The sequence below is a fragment of the Aphelocoma coerulescens genome, chromosome 1A (genome assembly GCF_041296385.1).
Source record: "Aphelocoma coerulescens isolate FSJ_1873_10779 chromosome 1A, UR_Acoe_1.0, whole genome shotgun sequence".
Lineage (NCBI taxonomy): Eukaryota > Metazoa > Chordata > Aves > Passeriformes > Corvidae > Aphelocoma > Aphelocoma coerulescens.
Window position 1 is genome coordinate 79,664,556 of NC_091014.1, and position 21,517 is coordinate 79,686,072.

Consider the following 21,517-nt stretch of genomic DNA (forward strand, 5'->3'; position numbering starts at 1 on the left):
AGGTTTGTAGGAGCCTGTTAGAGGGCTGATTCACCTTCACGCTGGCATGCAGATCCATAGGTGTTGTAGCCCTTGGTGGTTTGGATCAGTGCAAGCCGTACCAGTAAATAGGTGCTTTCCAGCATATGGACCGTAAAGGGCAAGGGCTGGGGATAAAACAGAGTTTGCTTCCTCAGTGCCCTCATTCATCTGCATTTGACACCGAAACTGGTTGTACCCACTGTAGTACTGCCCATATTTAAGCTCTTACTGGCAGTAGCTCTAAAAACCTCTCAAATTTAACAGGAACCAGGATCATTCTGCCATGTTTTTGAAGAGGAAATTACATTAGCCTGGAGGATGGTCTTCACTGGGCCCTGACTGCTCTCCTCTATGGTTTATGTCCCCCTGTTCTTGTTGTAGCCTCTCTTACACTGGTTGATGTCTTGCATGAGACTCGGTCCTCCATTCAGAGTCCATGGAAATCTGCTGCTGATAGCAAAGCAAATAAGATGAGCCCTTCCGGAAAGCAGATGGGGAAACAAAGCCTGTTGTTGCCACGGGCATTTAGAGAGCTATTGGTGTATTACACTGTGAGATCTGATTTCCTTTCTTTACTTGAATAACAGGCAGGAAACATGCTTGTGTCAAAGAACTACTTGTTTTGCTGTGAACATTCATTAGAAGTTGTCTTTTCATACACAAGCATGTTTCTTTGCCCCAGGGCCTGATATATCCAGAGGGTTAGTGTTTAGGAAATAATTTCACTTACAGAAGTAAATGAGACACTTTGATAATGATGCTGTCTTGTGTGGATAAGTACAAGCATGGCCCACCAGCTCCTGTTCCTGCTTGCCTCCTTGAAAACTACACCACAACAAATGCCACAGTATTCCTTGGCTGCCAGGACAGTTAGGTATTAGGGTCTACACTTGCTCTTCTTTCCAGTTAGGTCAGGTTCCCTGGTAGTTCCTACTCACCATGAGATGGCTCATACCTGGTGCTTGTCCAGAGGGACATGGCTGGAGGGACACCAGGCACAAGGAGGGAGGGAATCGTTTGCCATCATGGTCCTGGTGCGCCATCCTGGTGCAAAGGGTCAGCAGGTGTTTTGGTGGTCCTATAAGGTAAAGGACATCCAAGGTGATGAGGTCCAGCTCACCGCTGAGGTGCTGACTGGGAGAGGTCCTTGGCCTGACCTGCCTCCAGAGCCAAGCTTGGTCTTTGCCTGGGAGAGAGCAAGTTTAAATAGTCCAGAGCAGATCCAGGGGCAGTGGAAATGTTGAGTGTTGTGGGTGATGCAGATTGCTGTCTCTGTTGCTCCCTGAAGATGGGGATGTTCCTTTAGGTGGTACAGAAGGAATGAGAGATGTGCTATTCAAAAACTTATCAAACCACCAGCAAAATGAATTTGCAAGTTGCTGCAAAGGAACAAAGCCCTGATTTCTTTGCAGTCCCAGCTGATGGGAATGGAAGCAGAGGTGCTGCTGCTTTGGAGAGACTTGTTTTCAGTGTAGTTTCCTAATCTGAACAAAGGAAAGTGTATGTCTGGCTAAAGCCAGTCACTTCTAGAAAGTGAAGGCCAGCTTCTGCTCAGTAATGCCACCAGTTAGATGTACCTAGATTTAGGACTTCCTCGGTACAGCTCACCAGCTCCCCTGCTCTGTGTTAGGTCTGTGTTTTTTGTCGGGACTCACATGTGCATCCCTATCTCAGGTAACTCATTAGAATGAGATCTTGAGGAGAAATTTTTTAGCTAAGTCAAAGGGAGCTTTCTCTCTTCACCTTTCAGTTTCTTCTCATAATCAAATGTCTGTAATAATGCAAAAATGTCGGAAAGAAGATTCAGTGTTAAGCATCTGTGTTAACTTTGACTGGATTTAAATTAATAGCCAATAAAAAGACTGTGAATGATAGAAAAATATATTTTGTAACAAGCAGCCACTAACTTTGCTTAATTAAGAAAATGCTATATGTGATTCAGGATTTAGTGTAGACTGGAAAACGTCTTTCATGTGCCTCCCTAGAGGCCCAGCCACATTCAGTGTGCTTCTTTCAACAGTGACTTTGCTCTGTGTTTCCATGGCTGGGTGTTTTGCCCCTACTATTTTCACTGCAGTACTTGAGCTTGCCTAATCTCAGTACTCCCTTGCTCAGACCTGAAACACCTCACAAGCTGAGGCCCTTTTGCTCACCCGAGGGTCTTTGCTTCCTTGCCCTGTATTCTTTGCAAGGTTGGGCAAAGGTGCAGGACTGGTGCTGGTACCTCTTTATTGAGGAGAGCCTAGGCCAAAAAAGTGTGTGTGTGTGTTTTGCTGAGGTGGCAGGATGTGTGGTAGTGAAACGTGGTGTCCTGGGGGGTCAAAGAAAACACTCCTAGCAATACCTTAAAGTAAGATGGTAGGTTGTCCGTTCTTGTTCAAACCATTTATCCTATTCATATTTCTATCCTGCTGTCTGAAACCACGCCAGAAGGAGTTGTTGTATAAAGCACACAGGGAGGAGAAACTCCTTCTGCTTCCATTCCCTGCTTCGGCTCCAGCTCCTTTTCTCTTCTTCTGAATTGCTGGTTCCAAAGTCCCAGGCAAGCTTCCAGCAATGATGGAGGTGCAGAGCACTTAGTCAGGGGCAGATGGAGGTACACTACACTGGTGGTTTGGGAAGGATGAGGAAGGGGGCTGTGGGGAGGGAAGGGTGAATTCTGGGATGAGTCCCATGAAGGGCTAGTGCAGGTGGGTTCTTCTTACCTGAACAGCAACCTTTCCTCTGTCCCTTCAGCTCAGATGTAACTTGTGGAGAATACCTTGTGCTGACACTAAAGAAGCCATCTTCCAGAGGATGAGGGAAACTCATGCTGATACTGGGAACACATCTATTGTGGTGTCTGGTCCCCTCACTCCTCTTCCCACAAGTGGGTCCTGCAGCAGCTCCCTACATCCCATGCTCTCCTTCTCTTCTGTCCCACAGAGCCATGACAAGAGCTGTATCCAAGGAAGGAGAACCCAACGGGGCCACTACATCTGCTGAAGAGATAAAAGTGGAGGAAATGGAAGAGAGAGGCCAGTGGCAGAACAAAATGGAGTTTGTGCTGTCTGTGGCTGGGGAGATCATTGGCCTGGGTAACGTGTGGAGGTTCCCATACCTCTGCTACAAGAACGGTGGTGGTGAGTTCACAGCACACATGAATTGTTCCAGACAAGAGACATGTGCATGCCTGAACCCATTTCTCCTATGCCCCATGTGCCCTCAGGCACTCCCTTATTCTCTCCTTCAACAAGTTAGATCCTGCCAAAACAAGGAGGAATAAAAACTCAGGGGTGAATCCAGCTCCCCAGCGGGTACTCTTTCTTAAAACAGCAATCTCAAATCTAGACTCTTAAAAAATTGAACTCTAGTAACAACTTAAGGCTCTTGGGCATCTCAAGAAATTATTGGTCTTTGGATAAATACCAAATGCTGTGAGTGGTCAGAAAGCCAACATTGACCTCTTCCTACATATTTCCCTTTTCCTACTCTTGGTGTCAACTCCATCTTCTCAGGCCCTTGTTGCAGAGGAGGAAAGGCTTAGATAGTGCTGGTATCCTTTGCTGGTATCCTTGCCAAGGCCTGATAGACCCTAGGAGGAGATTTCTGCCTCTTCCCCAGGAGCAATTTGCACAGTGATCAAACCACTGCTAGGGAAATCCATCCCCAGAAAAGGTTCATTCACCTTCCCTTTTGTTTCTTTTCATGGCTCTCCTTTTCTCTTGCAGTAACACTTCAATAAGATCATTATATGGTTAAAAGTTAAAATTTCTTATAACAATAAAATGAAACTTAAGGGAATAATTGACTGTCACTAACTTTTCTTGGTGAATCAAAATCTAACTTTTTAAAAGAAAAGGAGGAATAACAAATTACATGTCAAATACAGCAATAACTTCTCTTTTGTTCTTGTTCTCTAGAGACACCTTGAAATAATGCTCTGGGACTTGCTTTCCTCCCTCCCCTCTTTGAGCTTCCTTTCTCTGCAGACCATGCCCCAAAGGCCTTTCTTTTCCAAAGTGCCATGAGCTTTCACCAATAGCTGAGTGGCTCCTCTGTAATTTTTCCGAGGCCTTCCAAATTCCTGTCCTCTGTGCTGTTGCTGGAGTTTATCTAAATTAAACAAGAGACAATAAAATATGTCCTCCAAACCAGAGAGGAGCAGGGTAAGAAATGGTTAAAGAAAACGGAATTGAGTTTTTCTTGAACCTGGGATGATTTTTAGCAGATCCTCCAATATTTTGATGGGAGGCACCAAGAGCAAGTCAGATGGGCAGGGGTTAGGAAACATTGGAGGTGCATCTGATTGAAGAGCCTGTTCTGCAGTGATGCTTTGAGAGAGGAGTCATGGGTTTTGCATGGAAAATTTCTCCCTGAGCTCAGATGATATCTTTGCATAGTTTATGCCTGTGGTACCCAGTTCAGTAGTCCTTGCAATTTGTATGCTAATTAGCACAAGTGAAAAGGCTACTTTTGTTCACTTTAAATATCTATTGAATAACATTTTTCTTTCTAATTAAACTACTCTGGAATATCTAAGGCTGTGATTCAGAGGGCAACGAGGCTAGGCTTGGGAAAGGTTAGGATGGGAGAGTCCTTCCCTCACAGCTCACACATTCCCTTTGCCAAAAGTATGGTACTGCTGTAGAAGGTACTTTTCTCTCTCTGGGGCTCTAGGGAACCAGAACTCTGGTACAGGACAAGGCAGTGTCTTTCCCACGACACTCAAAGATATTCTCACTATTGGAAAAGTTATTGAAATTGCAAAAAAGGTATTTTCCACCTACAAATGCTGCATCCCTGTCCCACCCTCACCCCCCAAACTGGAGACTGCTGTCCTGTCACCTTTCTCCACCTTTGGATGCACTGAGATGGTTATACAGCTATAAAGACAGATGCCATAGAAACAATAGTGCTAATTTTCTGTAAAGTGACCAGCTGTAACCTTATCTATTGCTGCACTGTCAAATTTGATCTGATTGCTCAGCATCCTGAACTTGTTATTGATGCATAAGGAAAGAGCGTCTGTTTCTGGCGGCCCCACTCAAGGCTGAGTCTCCTCCAGTGGAGCAGCAAATTGAGGAGAGGCTCACAACTGGAGTTTCAGCTGGTAACTGCTGTGGAACAGTTAAGAGACACAAGATAATAGAGGTGTAAGGAAACCATTGTTGCTCAGAGACCAAAATGGGTCAATCTCTGCGACAAATTGTATCAGAAGAGAGGGTCTGGAATCTGCTGAAAGGGTCATCTGTGTGCAGGATAATACAGCTGTCTTGCAGATTTGGCATAGATATCTTGTAGCACTGAAAGCAGCTGCTGCCTCTAGTTCAGGGCCTGCAGTTCCCATTCCCTACTCCGCAAACCGGACTGACCCTGAGAACACCAGCCTCCTTCCCTCAGGCCCCAGGTCTCCTGCAGCTACACACAGCTGTGTATAGGGGAAATTTGTAGGTTCTTTGTTATTGCAACTGTTGGCTTAAAAACAAGGGCAAGTGTTCCTAGTTGCTCATTGTCACAGGAAGGAATGCCAGTGTGGATGCCTGTGCTGGCACGGGAAGGAGAGGGCCTGGGGGGACAGTGGCTGAGAAAGGCACCCTCATCTTGGTTGCAAGCAGCTGAGATGCTCTCCAGGCACTGGCAAGAGAGGTGTTCACTACCAAAAGTTTATTGTATGAAGTGGCAAGACTGCCACAGTTGTTTCAGTGAGGAAAGCAGTCACCTTATCTTGTTTGGAAGGGAGCAGAAGTGTGAAAATCTACACTAAGGATGTGGAAAAAATGAAATGACGGAAGGTCAGCTGTGAAAATGAGATCTCAGGTTTTGAGCAGGGCAGTGAATATATTTATTTGGTGTTTTGGTTTGGCAGCATAACTGAAAAGACAGAAAAGTTTCAGACAGCTGAACAGAGCATTAAACCATTTTTTCAGGGCATTAAACTTTTTAGTTGCCATTATTTTTGGGTTTTTTCTTATGCTTTGTTTATGTTTGTTATTGTGTCTGGAAAAAAGCCATGTTCTTTCTCTCCTTCCTCTTCCATTTTGACAAGGGTTAGTCTGGGGGCTATTTCAGGCTGATTTCTCTTCAGACATTTCTCTACATTTTAGCAAAAAAAAGGGATTTTGAAGATAGAAGTTAAACTTCTTCATTTTGAAAATGCTGGAAAGATACTCTTCCCCTATTTCCATTCTTCTGGTGCAATCTGCTTTCCAAATTTGATGTGAAGTATGTCTCAAGTAAATTTATATCCTGACAAATTTATTACTTACCAAGAAATGTCACCAGCCTCCAGGTTTGTATCCTCTGGGCAAGTGGGAGTTTTGCTGTGACTCTCATGAAAGGCAGAACAAATGCAGTTATGTGAAACAAGGAGTTATTTTGTTCACCCCATTCCTGCTGAAATCTGGAATGAGGTCAGGAGCATGAAGCAGGGAGAACTTCTTCAGCACTATACTTTTTTAGCTCCTTGCCTGGCTACTCCTTACCTCTAGGTTTTCGCCCATGCCAAGTGCAGAAGCACCGCAGGAGCACAAGACAGACCACCCTTGTATTTTTTTCCGAGAAATGATGGCGGTGCAGGCCTTGTTTCTTTAGCAGAGGTTGCACAGTTAGTTCTGAGAAACATTTATATTTATGTAGCTGATTCCAGCTGTGGTCCCAGCTACCTGGCAAGAGGTTGTGAGAATAAGGTTTTTGAAGAGGTTTCTGAGGCAGCATTTTACCCTCTCTGCAGGAGCCTTCCTCATCCCTTATCTCATCTTCCTCTTCACCTGTGGGATCCCCCTGTTCTTCCTGGAGACGGCGCTGGGGCAGTATACCAGCCAGGGAGGGGTGACTGCCTGGAGAAAGATCTGTCCCATCTTTGAAGGTGAGTCCAGTTACAGTATTTACTGGCAGCACTTCCTAACAATTAGTGGCTCAGATCCTTTCTAAAAAATATTATTATTTGGTTTTTCTTTCTCCTTTATTCTCCCTCCCATCCTCTCTCTCACAGCCTTGTTACTCCTCCTGGTGCCTGCTGTGTGTGCAGGGGCAGTTCCCTGACCCCTCTGTGTGTGACCGAGGGTGTGTGGTGCTGGCTGGGGGCTATGCTGGTCCAGTTGAACCATGGCCTCTGCTTTGAGGAGCTCAGAGCCTGGAGAGAGAGGAGAAGCAGGATAGCCAGCTTGAAGGAAGAAGGATGGAAGTGTCAATATAGAAACACCTGTGTGTAGTCCAGAACAAATAGTGAGAAGAGGATGAGGAAAGCTGTCTGGTTTCTAGTGCTTTCCCTGCCGCTCCCATGCCCAGGGCTGCTGTGGCAGCATTTGCAGGCTGGCATCCTGCAGACTGGGGGAATCAGACTGTGTGCACTGGTCTGACAGCCCAGAGATGGGATGGGATTGAGGTTAAGCCACGGGGATAAGAACCAGGACTTCTGGGGCCCCAGGGCCCCATTATTTAATGGGATTAATGTATTCATGAATATAATTTCCTCAATTCTCCTGTCTAGGGGAGAGCTTATTAACCATGTTCTGCAGTTGGAGAAACCTGTGCTCAGGCAGAGTGGAGCTTGGTTAGTTTGCTCAAGCATGGGCATGCAGTGCTATTTGAAACTCCCCGGGGGTCTGGAACCTCCTGCACTGGAGACCCCTGTGCTCTGGCACAGGCCTGGAGCTGGACAGCAATGGCATCTCAAAGGTCACTAACAACCAGTTTTAAATAAATGAACTGGGCCTTTCTGGCCTGATTACTCTTCTGAGGTCTTGATCAGCAATGGGCACAAGCAGGACTCAAGACCAAAGCTGAGCATGGTGTGTATCAGCTGTGAGGGTGTTTTTTGCCTGAGTCTTTTCAGAAGTAAGAGACTCAGCTGCATTTCTTTTCTTCAGAGGCAAGAGCTATATTTTTCTAAAGAAGAGGCACTATAATTCAGTGGCATGGTAGCCATCAGAAATTTTTTTTCAAAGCAGTATAAGGTTTTCTGGCTGTTTCACCACAGACCTGTCTAGAGTTACCAACAATGTTTCCTGTCTGCATGCACAGTCACAAAATCCTTCCTTTTTCCCTTAGGTAGATCTTGCACTATCCTCTGGAGGGCCATGTTGTTGGTGTTGCATCCTTCTTGCCATAGCATGACCTGTGTCTTTGTTCGGGGTTAAGCCTGATGTGTTTGGAGCTGGTTGCCAGTCCCATCCTCACCTCCTTTGCTTTTCTTCATAGGAATTGGATATGCCTCCCAAGTCATTGAGGGGTATCTGAATATCTACTACATCATCATCCTGTCCTGGGCACTCTTCTACCTGTTCAGCTCCTTCACTTCAGTGCTACCATGGGCCACCTGCAATAACCCCTGGAACTCAGGTACACCTTCCCTTGGTCAGCTTCTAGCTTCTTTCCAATTCCCAGAAATTATTTGTGTTTTGTTGAAAATATTTTTTTTTTTTGTTTGGATAAGAAGCTCTCATGAGCTGCAATGTGATGTCACCAAAAAATAGGCATTTTCTGGCAAGCAGGAGAGGTGAGTGGTAGAGTTTTCAAGCCAATCTAGAGCACTCCTCATGTGGCAGGAGCTTTTTATTAGCTCTGGTACAACAGTTTATCTTACAGTTCCCCTACTCTACCCATTTGTTTGGAGTTACTGGGACGGTTGCTGCCAGTGCCTGAACAGTTTCCTCGGTGCACTCAGCTTTGGGATAGATCAGGCCAAGCCTGCACTGGAGGATTTTGCCAGTTCATGTCTCCCAATGAAAGAACCAGTAACACAAAACTCTAAGGGCACTGTTTTCCTGGTTAATCACATCCACACAGCCTCCATACCATTACATTCACCAGGGGTCTCATCTCTTTGTGCTCACAATTCACTTAACTCTGCCCAGCAGAGAAGACCCGGCTTTGGCTTTACTCAAGGTGCTTGGGCTGAGCTTGGGAAGATGGGGTAGATGTGAAGTAATCCTTGTGAATGTCCTTATCAGGACTTTTTTAACATGTTGAACAGGTTGTTTTGCTTGGCAGCAGCTTGGTTTCCCCCCTTCTCCTCTTGCATCAGTTGATTAATTTCTGCAATTAGTTAAATTTCTCTATCCTATGGGCCTTTCACTAACAGGTCTCTCTGCCCTTCCATCCCAGCAGAAGTAACCAGCCTTTAGAAGAGCTGATCCAATTCCTTCAGCTCCCCCAGCATGGGTTTGTTTGTAAGGAAAGCCACGTATGTTCTCTTAATAGAGAGAAGCTTCCCAACACCAGCTGGGTTTCCTTGGTTTTCCAGTGAATTGTCTTTGGCTGGCAAAATGCAAGATGAGGTGCATTGGATGTGTGCCATCTCCTCTGTTTTTAGTTATTTCACGCTCTGTAACAGAGTTGGGGATGGCAAAGGAGAACAGGAAGGCCTTTGTGGTGTGTGTGAACATATGCATGCACGTGTGGACAGGGAATGGTGCATGATGTGGAAAGAGAATGGGATTTTCTATCCTGGCTACTCCTAGTCACTATCCCTCGATAATGTATATTTTGCAGCCATCTGTTTTCAATTTGGCAGGGAATTGTTCTCTCCTTCCCCTCTTCCCTTCCTGAAGCCTCTGGCTACTGCTGGATTGGGATTCATAGCTGGGGAGAAGCAGAGTTTAATGTGATGTTTAATGAGATGCAAGAATTTAATGAGATGCTCTATAGCACAGGGTGAAGGGTCTGTGTTCTGCCAGAGTGAGGGTTAGGGTCCAGAGGGCAAGGAGCATCCTTTGTGGTGGAGCCCTAGAGAATTTCTCACCTCATCAGCTTCCTTTTCTTTTGGTAGATCTCTGTGTGGACATTCTGAATAGCTCCAGCCTGGACAACAGGACCTTGCCAGCGAACGCCACCTCCTCAATGATTGAGTTTTGGGAGTATGTGATTGTTTTCCCTCTGTTCAGGCTCTCTCTCATCCAAAGGCTCCAGCGGCAGCAGTGCCTGGGCGGGGGGCTGTGTGTCTGTAGGAGCAAGCAAGGTGCCACGTGTCAGATCTGAACATGGGGAGCACAACGAGCTGCCAAGGGGATGGGCACAGAGCCCAGGGCGTGAGGGCTGGGTACACCCCAAAACACCTCACTGCATGCCTGCCCAGGGGTGCTCATCTGCACCTTGAGGGTGTGTTTGCTTTCTGGCACTGAGCTGCCTGGATGAGTGTGGCCACTGGGAGAGGCACCAAAAGCAGGCGAGGACTTGCTGCAAGCAGAGGTACACGTGGTAGGCAAACGTGAGAGGCCAGGGCAGAGTGAACAGTCCTCCACAGTGAAACGCAAAGTGGAAAAACTGCCTTTTCCCTTCTTTTGACCTAGTCTTGCTTGCTGTCTAAGGGAAGTGGTCTATCCGGCTGTTCAGGATCGTCCCTGGAGAGCAGGGATCTGAGATGGATGCATGAGATGCCAGAGAGGAATTTGAGGAAGGAGGAGAATTTTGAGGAACTTGGGGCTGGAGGCGCTAAAACACAGTCTGAATGAGGGGTCTTGCAGCAGGCCAGACAGTGTCCCAGATAAGGTGGTCATCGGTGCAGCCACCCTACCACCCCATATGCTACTGAGGAAAGTCTTATAAAGAAGAGGACTGTCAGGGACTCAGCTTCAGCAGTTGGGTTTGGGTGTTTTCCCCATTTCTGGCTCCTAAAGTACCTTTGAAAGGGTTGACTGTCCTTTGTTTGTTGCAGCCACCACAGGGCACATAGAGATGATAAATTCCCATGGTTGCAGAAAGAGTCTGCACAGTGCTGGGTCCCCTCTCCTGCCCTGTTCCTTGCACATACTATTTAGTGAGAGCTGAGACCCCTCTGAAACAGTGGTTCAGGTTTTCTGTGGAGAGTGCAAGGGGACACTGAGGGGACTAGTTTGGAGCAGGATGTGCAGAGGAGTTGTAAATGTGGGGTTGGGCTTGTGGAAACGGCATGAGCTGCAGTGCTGAGCTCTCGTGTGGCCTACCTATGATGGTGAATCATCAAGCAAGGAGGCTGAGGGAAGGGCATGGGAATCATAAAGATAATTTATGCTTATATATAGGGTGTCTATAGCATATGGGGAGAAAGAATGGTGGCCATGGGCTGATAGTGGCTTTGGTGGCCTGCTTTGGATTGAGTTGTCTCTGCTGGGGAGCTGCCAGGCTCAGGGAGCGATGGGGAGCAGGTGTTGATTTTGTGTGGTGTGGGTCTGACAGGCGTGGCACCATGGGTTTGGAGAGTGGGAGGTTTTGGGTCAGCTACAGGACATGGTGGAGGAGAGATGACTAGAGAGGGGAGCCTTAAGCAGAGCTGGGATGATTTGCATGGCTGGGAGCCCCGGGCAGATCTGTTGTAGATAGGCTGTTAAGTCTTTGGATGGGGTAAATGGGAAGGGTCTGTATGGGTGAGTGATGTGGAGTGTTAATGCTTCTCTCCCTGTCCCTGGACACCGGCAGGAAGCGAGTGCTGGGGCTCACGGATGGTATTCACAAACTGGGCACTGTGCGCTGGGAGCTGGCTCTGTGTCTTCTGCTGGCGTGGACCATCTGCTACTTCTGCATCTGGAAAGGGGTCAAGTCCACAGGCAAAGTAGGAATGGAGATTATCCTCCCAGTCCATAAGCCTCCTTGTACCCATCTTATATTTCTTCCCCAATTTCTTTCCCTTCTACATGAAATAGAGGCAGGAGACACAGCACCAAAGTGAAACCTAAAACCTGTTGGGGCCATGCTGATATGCGCTAGTTGTGTCTGAACCCTAAGAGGAAGAATAAATGAGTAGGTCCATCAGGGAGGGGAGAATCGGGAAAGAATTGTGAACTGAGGGGAGTTTTGAGTCACATTTTCCCTTGCAGATACCCACAGTGGTTGATGGATACTCCCCAAGTGCCCTTGGGAATCATGCGCTCACCACTGTGTTGTCCTGCTGTGGCTTGAGGGTGTTTTTAACAAGATCCTCTGCAGTGGCAGACTTCCCATCCCTGGCAATAATTAAACACTTGAGCAAAACAGACAAGCTGCTGCCTGTAACCAGCTCAGTGAATAGATAATGAATCTCTCCTGCTTCTTTTTCCTGCAAAGCACTTGGGGTGGGAAAAGTGTCCTTGTTCTCTCTTTTGTGCTCCTTCTGGATCTGCGGGTTTTGGGTCAGTTGGTCACTTTCTGCATTTTGCTAGTGGGGCTGGAGCCAACTGGGATGAGCCTGAGGTTCATCCTGTAGAGCAGATAGACTGATTTTCCTTTTGGAGTGAGTGAGTGTTTGATGCCTTGGGCTGGGTATTAGGGACACTGCCATGGCCCTGACTTGCTTAGGACCTCTTTCTTCCCTGGAGTTGCAATGAGATGGTGGATCATTAATGATGATTGATGATTAATGATTAGTCTTGTGGGTGTCCAGGAGATGTCCCAATAGCAAAGGAAGGGAACTAATTTCTGCAACAGATTTCTTCCTTCTTGACAAGTGCTCCTTTTTGTACTTGTCACCTGTGTTTCAGTGTCAAATCCCATCTGCTACCTTAAAACTGCACTGGACACCCATTTCAACAGAATGAGATAACAGCTTGCTCCCCTGACTAGATTTTTCCCAGTTTTTGCTGATGACTGGTTCTTGCTAGTCCTGACTTGTTGTCCACCATTTCTCAAGGAAGGAGAGCCAGACTCCACATTTATGGGGAGAGGTGATGGATGGTCTGCATTTTAAACCTTGAATCTCTGATGCCCCCTAATTTGAATACCACAGTGCCATCTTCACAAGAGATTGGATCCGAGAGGCTGTGTGATCTGCATGGAAAAATAATTAAGTCACCCGAGGTTCTCTTTAGCTCTCAGACTTGTCCACTGAGTTTCTCCTTTGCCTGGTGCTGCCCCAGTGTGCAAAACTTATCTGCACAAGGCGAAAGCTTAAGTAGCTCAGTCAGGCTGGTTTAGCTGATTTGGTTTGGCAAAACCAGACCAGAAAGTGAGAGGAAGCAGTTACTATGTGTAGTAAATGGAATGGTCTTCCTGAGACTACAGAAGACTTTTCCATCAAAATTTTTAGGATACAGGGCTATTGGCTATTTACCAGCCAGGTGTTACGGATGTGGTGCAACACTAAGGGAGGGGTTTCTGTCCCCAGATATACTACAGGTCAAACAGGCCAGTTGTTTTCTCTGCAGGCAGTAATTTTGAGTATTACAGGGGCACTGTCAAAAAATTCAACTGCTCCCCTCTTTTTCTTTGCTGACAATGTACTAAGATAAGCAGTGGGAAAGACTCAAGAATTCTGAATAGGTGCATAACTTTGTTCAACAGCTCCAGATTAAACAGGAGGTTGTGCTTTCCTGAGAGGCTGCTCTAATCAGATAACCCTGCCAGATCCTTACGTTTCTGTTTCTGTGATTTAAGGAATCCAAACTTAAAGCAACCATAGTGACCTCAGGACAATAATTTCAAATAACTCCATAAAGACTCATTTTCTTTTAAAAGCCTTTATCTTTTATTCATTTTGCCCTATCTTTCTCTTCCTTATGCATTCAGCTGTTGTGTATAAATGTTCCTTAAAAGTGATTTCTGAAGGTAGATTTTAATACTTGAGCCCAAAGTACTGCCATTCTCATTCAATCAGGGAACAGCAAAAGTACCATTTACTGTGACTTATTTGACCAATTATTACTAAGCACAAAAAAATGTCATTTTAGGCCCATCACTATGAATCCATGGAGTAAACAAGCCTCCACTTTACTTGGATGAATTTTAGTAATGAATAAATATTAGGAAGTTGCAACTTGCTGACAAGTATTTTGCAAATAGAAAAAAGGAATATGTTATATTGAGCAATGGTTTAGAGATGATTAATTCTACTGTAATATCTATTTACATCACACACAAAAAGAAGTAAAAATAGGTATTACGAAAATAAAAGTCTAGATTTTCTTTAAAGGCTTTGAGTTGCCCCCATTTTTTACCTGTGAGCTCAGAGGCATTGAAGGGATGAGAGTGATGCATGAGCACTCCTGGAAATGAGACCCCTCATAGGTGTCTCAAGTTGGACAGCAAAAGTTGGTGTTTAATTTGGAAAACTCTTGCTGGGCATAGGACCATTTTAATAACTCCTCGTTAAAACTCAGTGACAGGAAGAGATCTGGGTTTCTTCTGCAGCTCTAGAAAGATGAAGGGAACAGCTGGAGAGCAGGGAAATCACACTGACTGGAAAGAGAAAACAAAGCAGAGCAACCAGTGGCAGAGTCTTGAATGAAGAACAAAATGTCAATTGACTAAATCACCAGTGAGATGTAACCTTGGTTAATTTCTTTCCCACCCCTCTTCTATGTTAGCAGCAGCAGCTGCAGCCAAAAGCAGTCAGGGACGTTTGCTGGGGTGAGGTGAGGTGATGCCTGCCCCCGTTCCTGCTGACCCTCTCTCCTCTTGTTTCCCTGCCCCTGCAGGTCGTTTACTTCACTGCCACCTTCCCGTATGTGATGCTCCTTATCCTGCTGGTTCGAGGGGTGATGCTGCCAGGGGCTGTTCAGGGGATCATCTTCTACCTGAAGCCAGACATCTCCAGGCTGGCAGACCCACAGGTGAGGGATGGTGTCAGGCAAATGCTGGCCACGAGAATGTTCTCAGTGCTCTGGCCTTTGGATCTGCTGCTAGCTGAGCATCTAGCTGTCATCTCTGAAAGGAGACCAATGAACCAGGATCCTTAAAACTTCTGAGAGGGGTCTAGTCCCCCTGAACAGCATATCCTTTTTGCTCGTGGTCTGCAGCATGTGGGTATATTAGGTCATTTCCACTCATAGGCTCAGCAAAACCAGAAGAGTGTATCAAATATTTAGCATGTAACAGATACTTGTCCTGGCTTTTAAATGCAGATAATTAAGGAAGGGGGTATATAATCTATTGCTTTTAATTTTTTTCTGACCTGGTTAGCACTTTGGCTCCATCAAGGCCCTCCCAGGACATGTGGGGTCCCTGTGCTTGCAGAGACCAAAGGCGTGCATGTAACATGGGCTGTGACCAGCTGGGTTCCCTCCACCTGTTCTGGGGGCTGGTCCCACCTGCCTGGGGCAGGAGCTGGCTAAAGGGTCAGTCCCTGCCACCAGTTGTTGGAGCTCATGGAAACCCTCAGTGAGATCCTGTTACTGAGTTTAGGCAGAAGGTAGGGCTTTGGTTCAAGTGGGATGTGTGTCCGTGTCTGAAGGGCTCCTGCCTACCCACCTATCTGTGAGAAATCAGTGTGAACTTAGGCAGCAGTGCCTGGTCTGGGATGTTTGCAGCTGGGGGCTGCTTAGAGGAAAAAGAGAATGAGTGGGGAACCTGGAGACCATCAGAAAGGTGGGCTGTTTCCCTGCCTGCCTGAAATTCCCAGTTCAGGGCTTTCCCTGGGACTGTGTGAGAGCAGAGCTGCAGCTCAGCCCACAGTTCAGCTCTCTCATGGAGGAGAGGGCTGAAGCAGTGGTGAGAAACCCCACTCAGCTTTTCCCATGAAATGCTAGAGCAAAGGGGAGCCTGGGTGGGTGACTGGCCTGCAATCTCTCAGCTGGGCAATTTTCTGCTCTTCACCCTGCACTGTGGCCTCAGAGATGTGGGAAACTAGATCTGGGAGCAGGGAAGGGAGTACATGGATTGTTGCTCACACTCTCATTTGGGGTGACTCACCAGTGGCTCTGCAAGGAGATTAATCATCTGGGTCATGTAGGGACCACAGACATCTGCAGTGACAGCTTCAGACAGAGCCACGCTATCAGGGATGCCATCTCCACCCTGAATGCAAAAGTGTGGGATGGAGAAATGGTGTCACCTTGAGTGGGATGTGAAAATACGGTCTCCTCAAGAGACTTTTCCTGGAGGACTTCCAGTCCTATAGCTCAGTTTTTCCAGATAGGTATCCGAGTTTCTCCGTTCGCTGCAGATCCCCTTTCTGTCTCACAGCATTTGTTCTCCATGACTGGAGGAGTTATTGTTGACAGGGCACAGCCATTTGTTTATTTTGTTGCCAGGTCTGGAGACCACTGATCTTCTCTGTTCCAGGTCTGGCTGGATGCAGGTACTCAGATCCTCTTCTCTTACGCCATCTGCCAGGGGTGCCTGACAGCTCTGGGCAGCTACAACAAATACACCAACAACTGTTACAGGTAGGAAGAGCCTGCACTCCTCATTTCCTTCTGGAAATTTTCTCAGAGAGCACAGAGCTGCATCAGAGGAGGAGACCTTGGGTCGTGCTGCTGTGACTAATGAGCTGCTCAGAGTGCAGAAGCTGCAGAGGACTCAGCATGGGGATGGAGAATGGCTGAGGGAAGAGAGGAGTACAGAAAATGGCTTAAATAGTGCTTCCTGCACGAGTCAGCGTGGAAACGAGAGACTGGAGGAGAGGGAGGAGTGAAAATGGAGAGTGTCTCCAGCCACTGTGTAGACAGCACAGTCTATTTTGACAGAGTGAATGGGCAGGGGTGACATGGCCAGCTCTGCCATCACATCTGCGACACAGGGGAGGTGGTACAATGATGGCCGGGCCCCCTGTCTCCAGTGCTTTACTACCATCGGAGTAATGTACTGCCAGTGGCCTTTTGATCCTATCAAGGAGATTAATCAAGTCTGTCTGGCCTTCTCCTTGCCCTTGGATTACAGATCTATTTTATCCATGGCCTGACATGGAGCTCAGTGGAGCTATCAGGACCCATTTTTGACACCTTCTACAGAGCCCTAAGAAGCAGGGACTTTGTTATTCTTTCACATATTTCTCCAGCACAGATGGTGAAATGGAATTGTGCTTGGGAGACATCAATCATCTGTCCTGTTCTCCAAAAGGTGCTGCCATGGCTGTTGGTTGGCCAGTTAATACTTTCCCCTGGCTCTTCCAAAATGTTTCTGTCACCAATAAAGCAGTGTGCTGACACCTTCCTCTAATTCCTTAGGTGCCTTGTTCTGGCAGCTTAGCTCCAGGTGCCCACAGTGCCCCACAGCAGCTGATGCTGTGGGTCAGCTCTGGCAGCTGCCCAGGCAGGATCCAGGGGTGTGGGGCTTCCAGCCCAGCCAGCTCAGAGTGGTGCCCAATTTTCACAAGGAGCAAGCGCACATAAGTTTCAGGACAAGTAGCATAGCACATGCCAGCCTCCACCTGAGCATAATTAATAAAGACAGTGTAGACACAGCCCTTGTCAGGTGAGGATTTTTATTATCCTATTACCCTTGTTTTACTAGACCTGCTGAACCTGTATGTGTTCATGCTTTCAGATACTCCTTTTTCTTGACTATGTTTACTTTTGCAACCTCTTTTCTCTTCTAATTTTCTGTTTTCCTCATTTTCTCTGTTGTTTTTACTATTCTCTGGACTCTTGTCAGTTTTTCTATTGCTATGTGTTGTGTGGTTGTGTTCACCCGCTGTGCCATGTATAGTCCTATAACTCTTGAGTTCTTGGCTCTGCTCTGAGCTTTTTACTTCTGAGTGGGTTCAAGAACAACATTGCTGTTTCTTGGTTAGTGCTGTCCAACCAGGGAAGCTGAGTACAGACATGATCCTAAGTGGATCCATTCTGCAGCAGGAAACACCCATTTCTCTCTGGCCTCCTTCCTGCAGGGACTGCATCACGCTCTGCTTCCTGAACAGTGCCACCAGCTTTGTTGCTGGCTTTGCCATTTTCTCTGTGCTGGGGTTCATGGCCCAAGAGCAGGGTGTACCTATCTCAGAAGTGGCCGAATCAGGTAAGTTTTTCTGGGAGACTTCAGAGCCAAGGGAAAACAAACAGCCTGAAGGGGAGGGCACTCTTCTGAGGTGAAACCCAAGATGTTTTCTACATCCTCTATCACTATGGGTGTCTGCAGAGAGGTCTGCATGACCAGTACTCCTCCACACAGCTTTCAGCCGTGGGTGGGCCAGCAGTTGTGGCAATAGGAACTTTGAAAGAAGTATGTGAGCTTACTCTGTACTGCAGGACAGTGGTCATCCTGTGGTCTGTTGGCAGGTCCTGGCCTGGCTTTCATAGCATATCCAACAGCAGTAACAATGATGCCTGTGTCTCAGCTCTGGTCCTGCCTCTTCTTCCTCATGCTGATCTTCTTGGGACTGGACAGCCAGGTACAGCAAACTCTCCTCCTCACCTAACATGCAGGTGCCTGTCCCCACCCTGAGCACTCCCCATGGCCATTGGAAAGGGTAAGGTGGGTATGTGCTTTGCTCGTACCTTAAATAGGTTCTCTGCATTGTGTGCAGCACTTTCACACTGTGGGAGCTTGGAGCCAGGGCCAATGGCAGGACAGTGGTTTTATGTGCTGGCATCTCTGCTGGCTTCTCCTCCCTGTGTGTGTGAGGGTGTCCCAGCTACGTCCCCCATCTCTGTGCCAGCTCCAAAACTGTGCACACTACAGAGTGAGGCTCAGCACTGAGCAGTGCAGTCTGGGACGGGGAATGGGGATGTTTTCTCCCTGCTGCATCCCACCAGAGCAATCCATGTGTCCTCTTTTCACTGGTGTGCCCACCTCCTACAATCCCATACCCCTGTTATGCCAAGAGCAAACGCTGTAGAGTGCAGTGTGCAGCCCTGCTGCAGGCACGAGGGGAGCAGAGGGTGTCCCGCATGTCCATCAGGCAGGTGTTTTGCTCAGGCTCTGCTCTGCAATACCTCAGCCCTTGTACCCGGATAACCAGGTCTTCTTCCTCTGTTTCTGCTGGCCCTTGGTGGAAGCGAGACAGATGAAAAGAAAAATTTAAAAAATAAGGATTTGGGTGGTGGGAGGACAAAAAGGACAGTGAGGAGAAGTGCGCGCTTGGGGAAGGAGAGACACTGATTTCTCTGACCTGTTTTGTTCTGCAGTTTGTCTGTGTGGAAAGCATGGTGACAGCTATTATCGACATGTTCCCTGGTGTGTTTCGGAAGAAGGGGCGTCGGGAGCTGCTGATCCTGGCCATTGCAGTCATATGCTACTTGCTGGGCTTGTTGCTGGTCACTGAGGTAAGCAAGGAGTAGCTGAGTTGTACAGCTGATCACCAAACCCCGTGCTACACAGCTCTGGAGGTCTGGGCAGAGACTGCAAGTTTGTCTTTGATGCTGTTAATTGTCTCTCATTTCTAATGCATTAGCTGGTGTCTCTCACAGCCAGTGCTGCTTTGACCCCGTGTGACACTGGTGCACTCATTACATCACTGAGCCTTCCAGAGACCCTGGTCCCACAGCCCAGAGAGGCTGCCTGACACATGGCTTCATGCAAATACCAGACCTGGGAGCTAAAACAAGCTGAGCTGTTTGAAAACAAGCTCTTCTAAGGGCAGTGATCATTTGCTGGCTGCTTTCCACACAAAGCAGAGCAGCATGAGAGGAGCCTGGGGGTAATGGCTGGGCCATAACCCTGCTGGAGCCCGTGGGAAGCCTGTGATCCCGGGGACCAGAAGGAGCAGAGCTGTGCTGGTGCGGTGCCAGGCACACAGTGTTTGCACTGCTCTGCAGCTAAACGCTGCACCTCTTCCTGCATGGTGCTGCGCTGTGCTCTGTGTGTACCACAAGCCTGGGTGAGGGTCTTAGAGCTCCTGTGCTGCCTCTGTGGGCTCTGTAGTGACAGCTAATTCCTGTTAAACCCCTTAGACACAGACAAATGATCGTCCAGCAGGATCCTGGCTGAAGGCAGCTCCTGTGGTAATCGATTTGAGTGACACTGTGTGTCTAGAGCCTTTCAGCATTATTTGAAAGCATCTGCTTGACCTGGAGGGGCTTTCTCTTGGAGAAATCACATGAAAATCATCCATGGGCCTGTACAGGTAGCTGATGACAACTCTGCAGGGCTCAGCTTGAAGTCAGAAGCACAGGAAAGCCATGAGCCTCTGCCATTGCAGAGCTTGGACCATGAGTAGTATGTAAAATTGGATGAAGGAAAATGAGGTATCTGAATATGCTGGTGCTCAAGATCACAGTTTTTTGGGTGCCAAGTTCTGCACTGCTACATGGTACGTCAAAAATTATTCTGGAAACTTCCTAACTGTTTAAAAACAGCCAAACAAACCAGCTCCTGCTCTTATGCACAAAGAAGCCTGCCTAGCCCAGAAGTATCATAGAATAGGCATGAAAACTCTCCTGCCACCAGGCCTGATGGTGGTTTTGGAACAGAGTGAGGGCAGCCACAAGAGAAGGCTCTTCTCCTGCCTGCTCTAGGTTCAGTGTTTCTGCTGCTATTCTTCTGCTTGGCCCACCCATTTTTCCCTGACGTGGAATGGTCTTGCCATAGCTCTGTTTTCTCTACCTCTTCAACAGGGTGGCATGTACATCTTCCAGCTCTTTGACTACTATGCTGCCAGTGGCACATGCCTGCTCTTCCTGGCTGTTTTTGAAGTCACCTGTGTAGGATGGGTGTATGGTAAGTGGAGGACAAAAGTCTGTCTTGCTCTTTATCAAGGCAAGAATGGGGGGTTGAGAAGTGGGAGTGGATAGAGAAGATCCTCAGGGGGCAAAGAAGTGCTGTAATTATCTTCTTTCTTGTCTAGTTTTCACTGTGTTTCCTTGCAACATTTCTTAATTGCTCCACATTTAGACTAGGAATGTTTTTTCCTTCTCCATAGGTGCCTCATATTGAACTACCTTGCTGTTCTTCCCATCTGCCCTTTGAATTAGATAATCAGCTATAGAGGAGTGACTGCTGTTCTTTGGTGTCCGTCCCTGTCTACTTACACTGTGCATTTAGTTCAGTCCTGCCAGTTAATCTAACAGAAAATGCTGGGATGAAAACCTGCTATGTGCTACTTCTGTGATGATTCCTGCTTCCTGTTTATCCTGGCTGTGATGGCACTCAGAAAAGAAACAGGAGGGACTGCTTTGGCTCTCAGTGAAGTCTGTAACTTAACTACTCAGTCAGGAACGGGATAAAACTGAGCTTCATGAACTATCAGGAGGAAACCAACTGCTTGTTAGTCTGTGCAGTAAGAAGAGTCTTCTCTGATATCCCATGGGGAGATCTCTTTCTGAGCACAAAGGCTTTGATTTTTCTCCCTGAAGCTCGTTCAAGGCTGATGGTTTTTGGGCAGAGTCTTGTGTGTGATGCAGAGCAGCTGCTCCCTCTCTTTGCTTCATGGAACTACAGGAGCCTCATAGCTGTAAGGATTGTGCACAGCTGCAGTAGATGCCAGCTTAGACCAGACCTCAACATCCCACAGTCACACATCTGCTGGTTCCAACTACTTCAAGCAGCATTGCCATCATAGCCTCAGGGAAAGATTGCAAACACAGCATCACATTGGGTCTCAGTGGTCAGGAGCTCATGAAGGAATACAATAGAAGAAAAATTAGGAGTGATACTTGCTGTGAATGTTCTTCCAGCTTTTCACAACTTATTATAGAACCATAGAACGGTTTGTTTTGGAAGGGACCTTTAAAGGTCATCTAGTCCACCCTCTTGGCCACTTTCCACTTAACCAGGTTGCTCAGAGCCCTGTCCAACCGGGCCTTGGACATTTGCAATGGTGGTGTATCCACAGCCTCTCTGGGCAACTGGTTCGAGTGTCTCAGCATCTTCAGAGTCAAAAATTTCTTCCTTGTATCCACTCTAAACCTCTCCTCTTTCAATTTAAAACTGTTAGCCCTTGTCGTGTCTCTACAAGCCCCCTTTATATATTGAA

At 47.2% G+C, this 21,517-nt stretch overlaps 1 protein-coding gene across 2 annotated transcripts in view; it reads left to right on the forward strand.

Moving 5' to 3' along the window:
* Positions 1-21,517, forward strand: part of SLC6A12 (solute carrier family 6 member 12) — a 41,009-nt gene that overhangs the window by 7,722 nt on the left and 11,770 nt on the right. For both annotated transcript variants that reach the window (XM_069003709.1, XM_069003710.1), the window contains 11 exons: positions 2,947-3,143; positions 6,734-6,868; positions 8,203-8,343; positions 9,773-9,860; positions 11,398-11,530; positions 14,367-14,501; positions 15,952-16,055; positions 17,498-17,622; positions 17,883-17,995; positions 18,732-18,869; positions 20,160-20,262. In XM_069003709.1, coding sequence (XP_068859810.1) covers positions 2,947-3,143; positions 6,734-6,868; positions 8,203-8,343; positions 9,773-9,860; positions 11,398-11,530; positions 14,367-14,501; positions 15,952-16,055; positions 17,498-17,622; positions 17,883-17,995; positions 18,732-18,869; positions 20,160-20,262 — 1,412 coding nt within the window. The remainder of the gene's footprint in view (positions 1-2,946; positions 3,144-6,733; positions 6,869-8,202; positions 8,344-9,772; positions 9,861-11,397; positions 11,531-14,366; positions 14,502-15,951; positions 16,056-17,497; positions 17,623-17,882; positions 17,996-18,731; positions 18,870-20,159; positions 20,263-21,517) is intronic.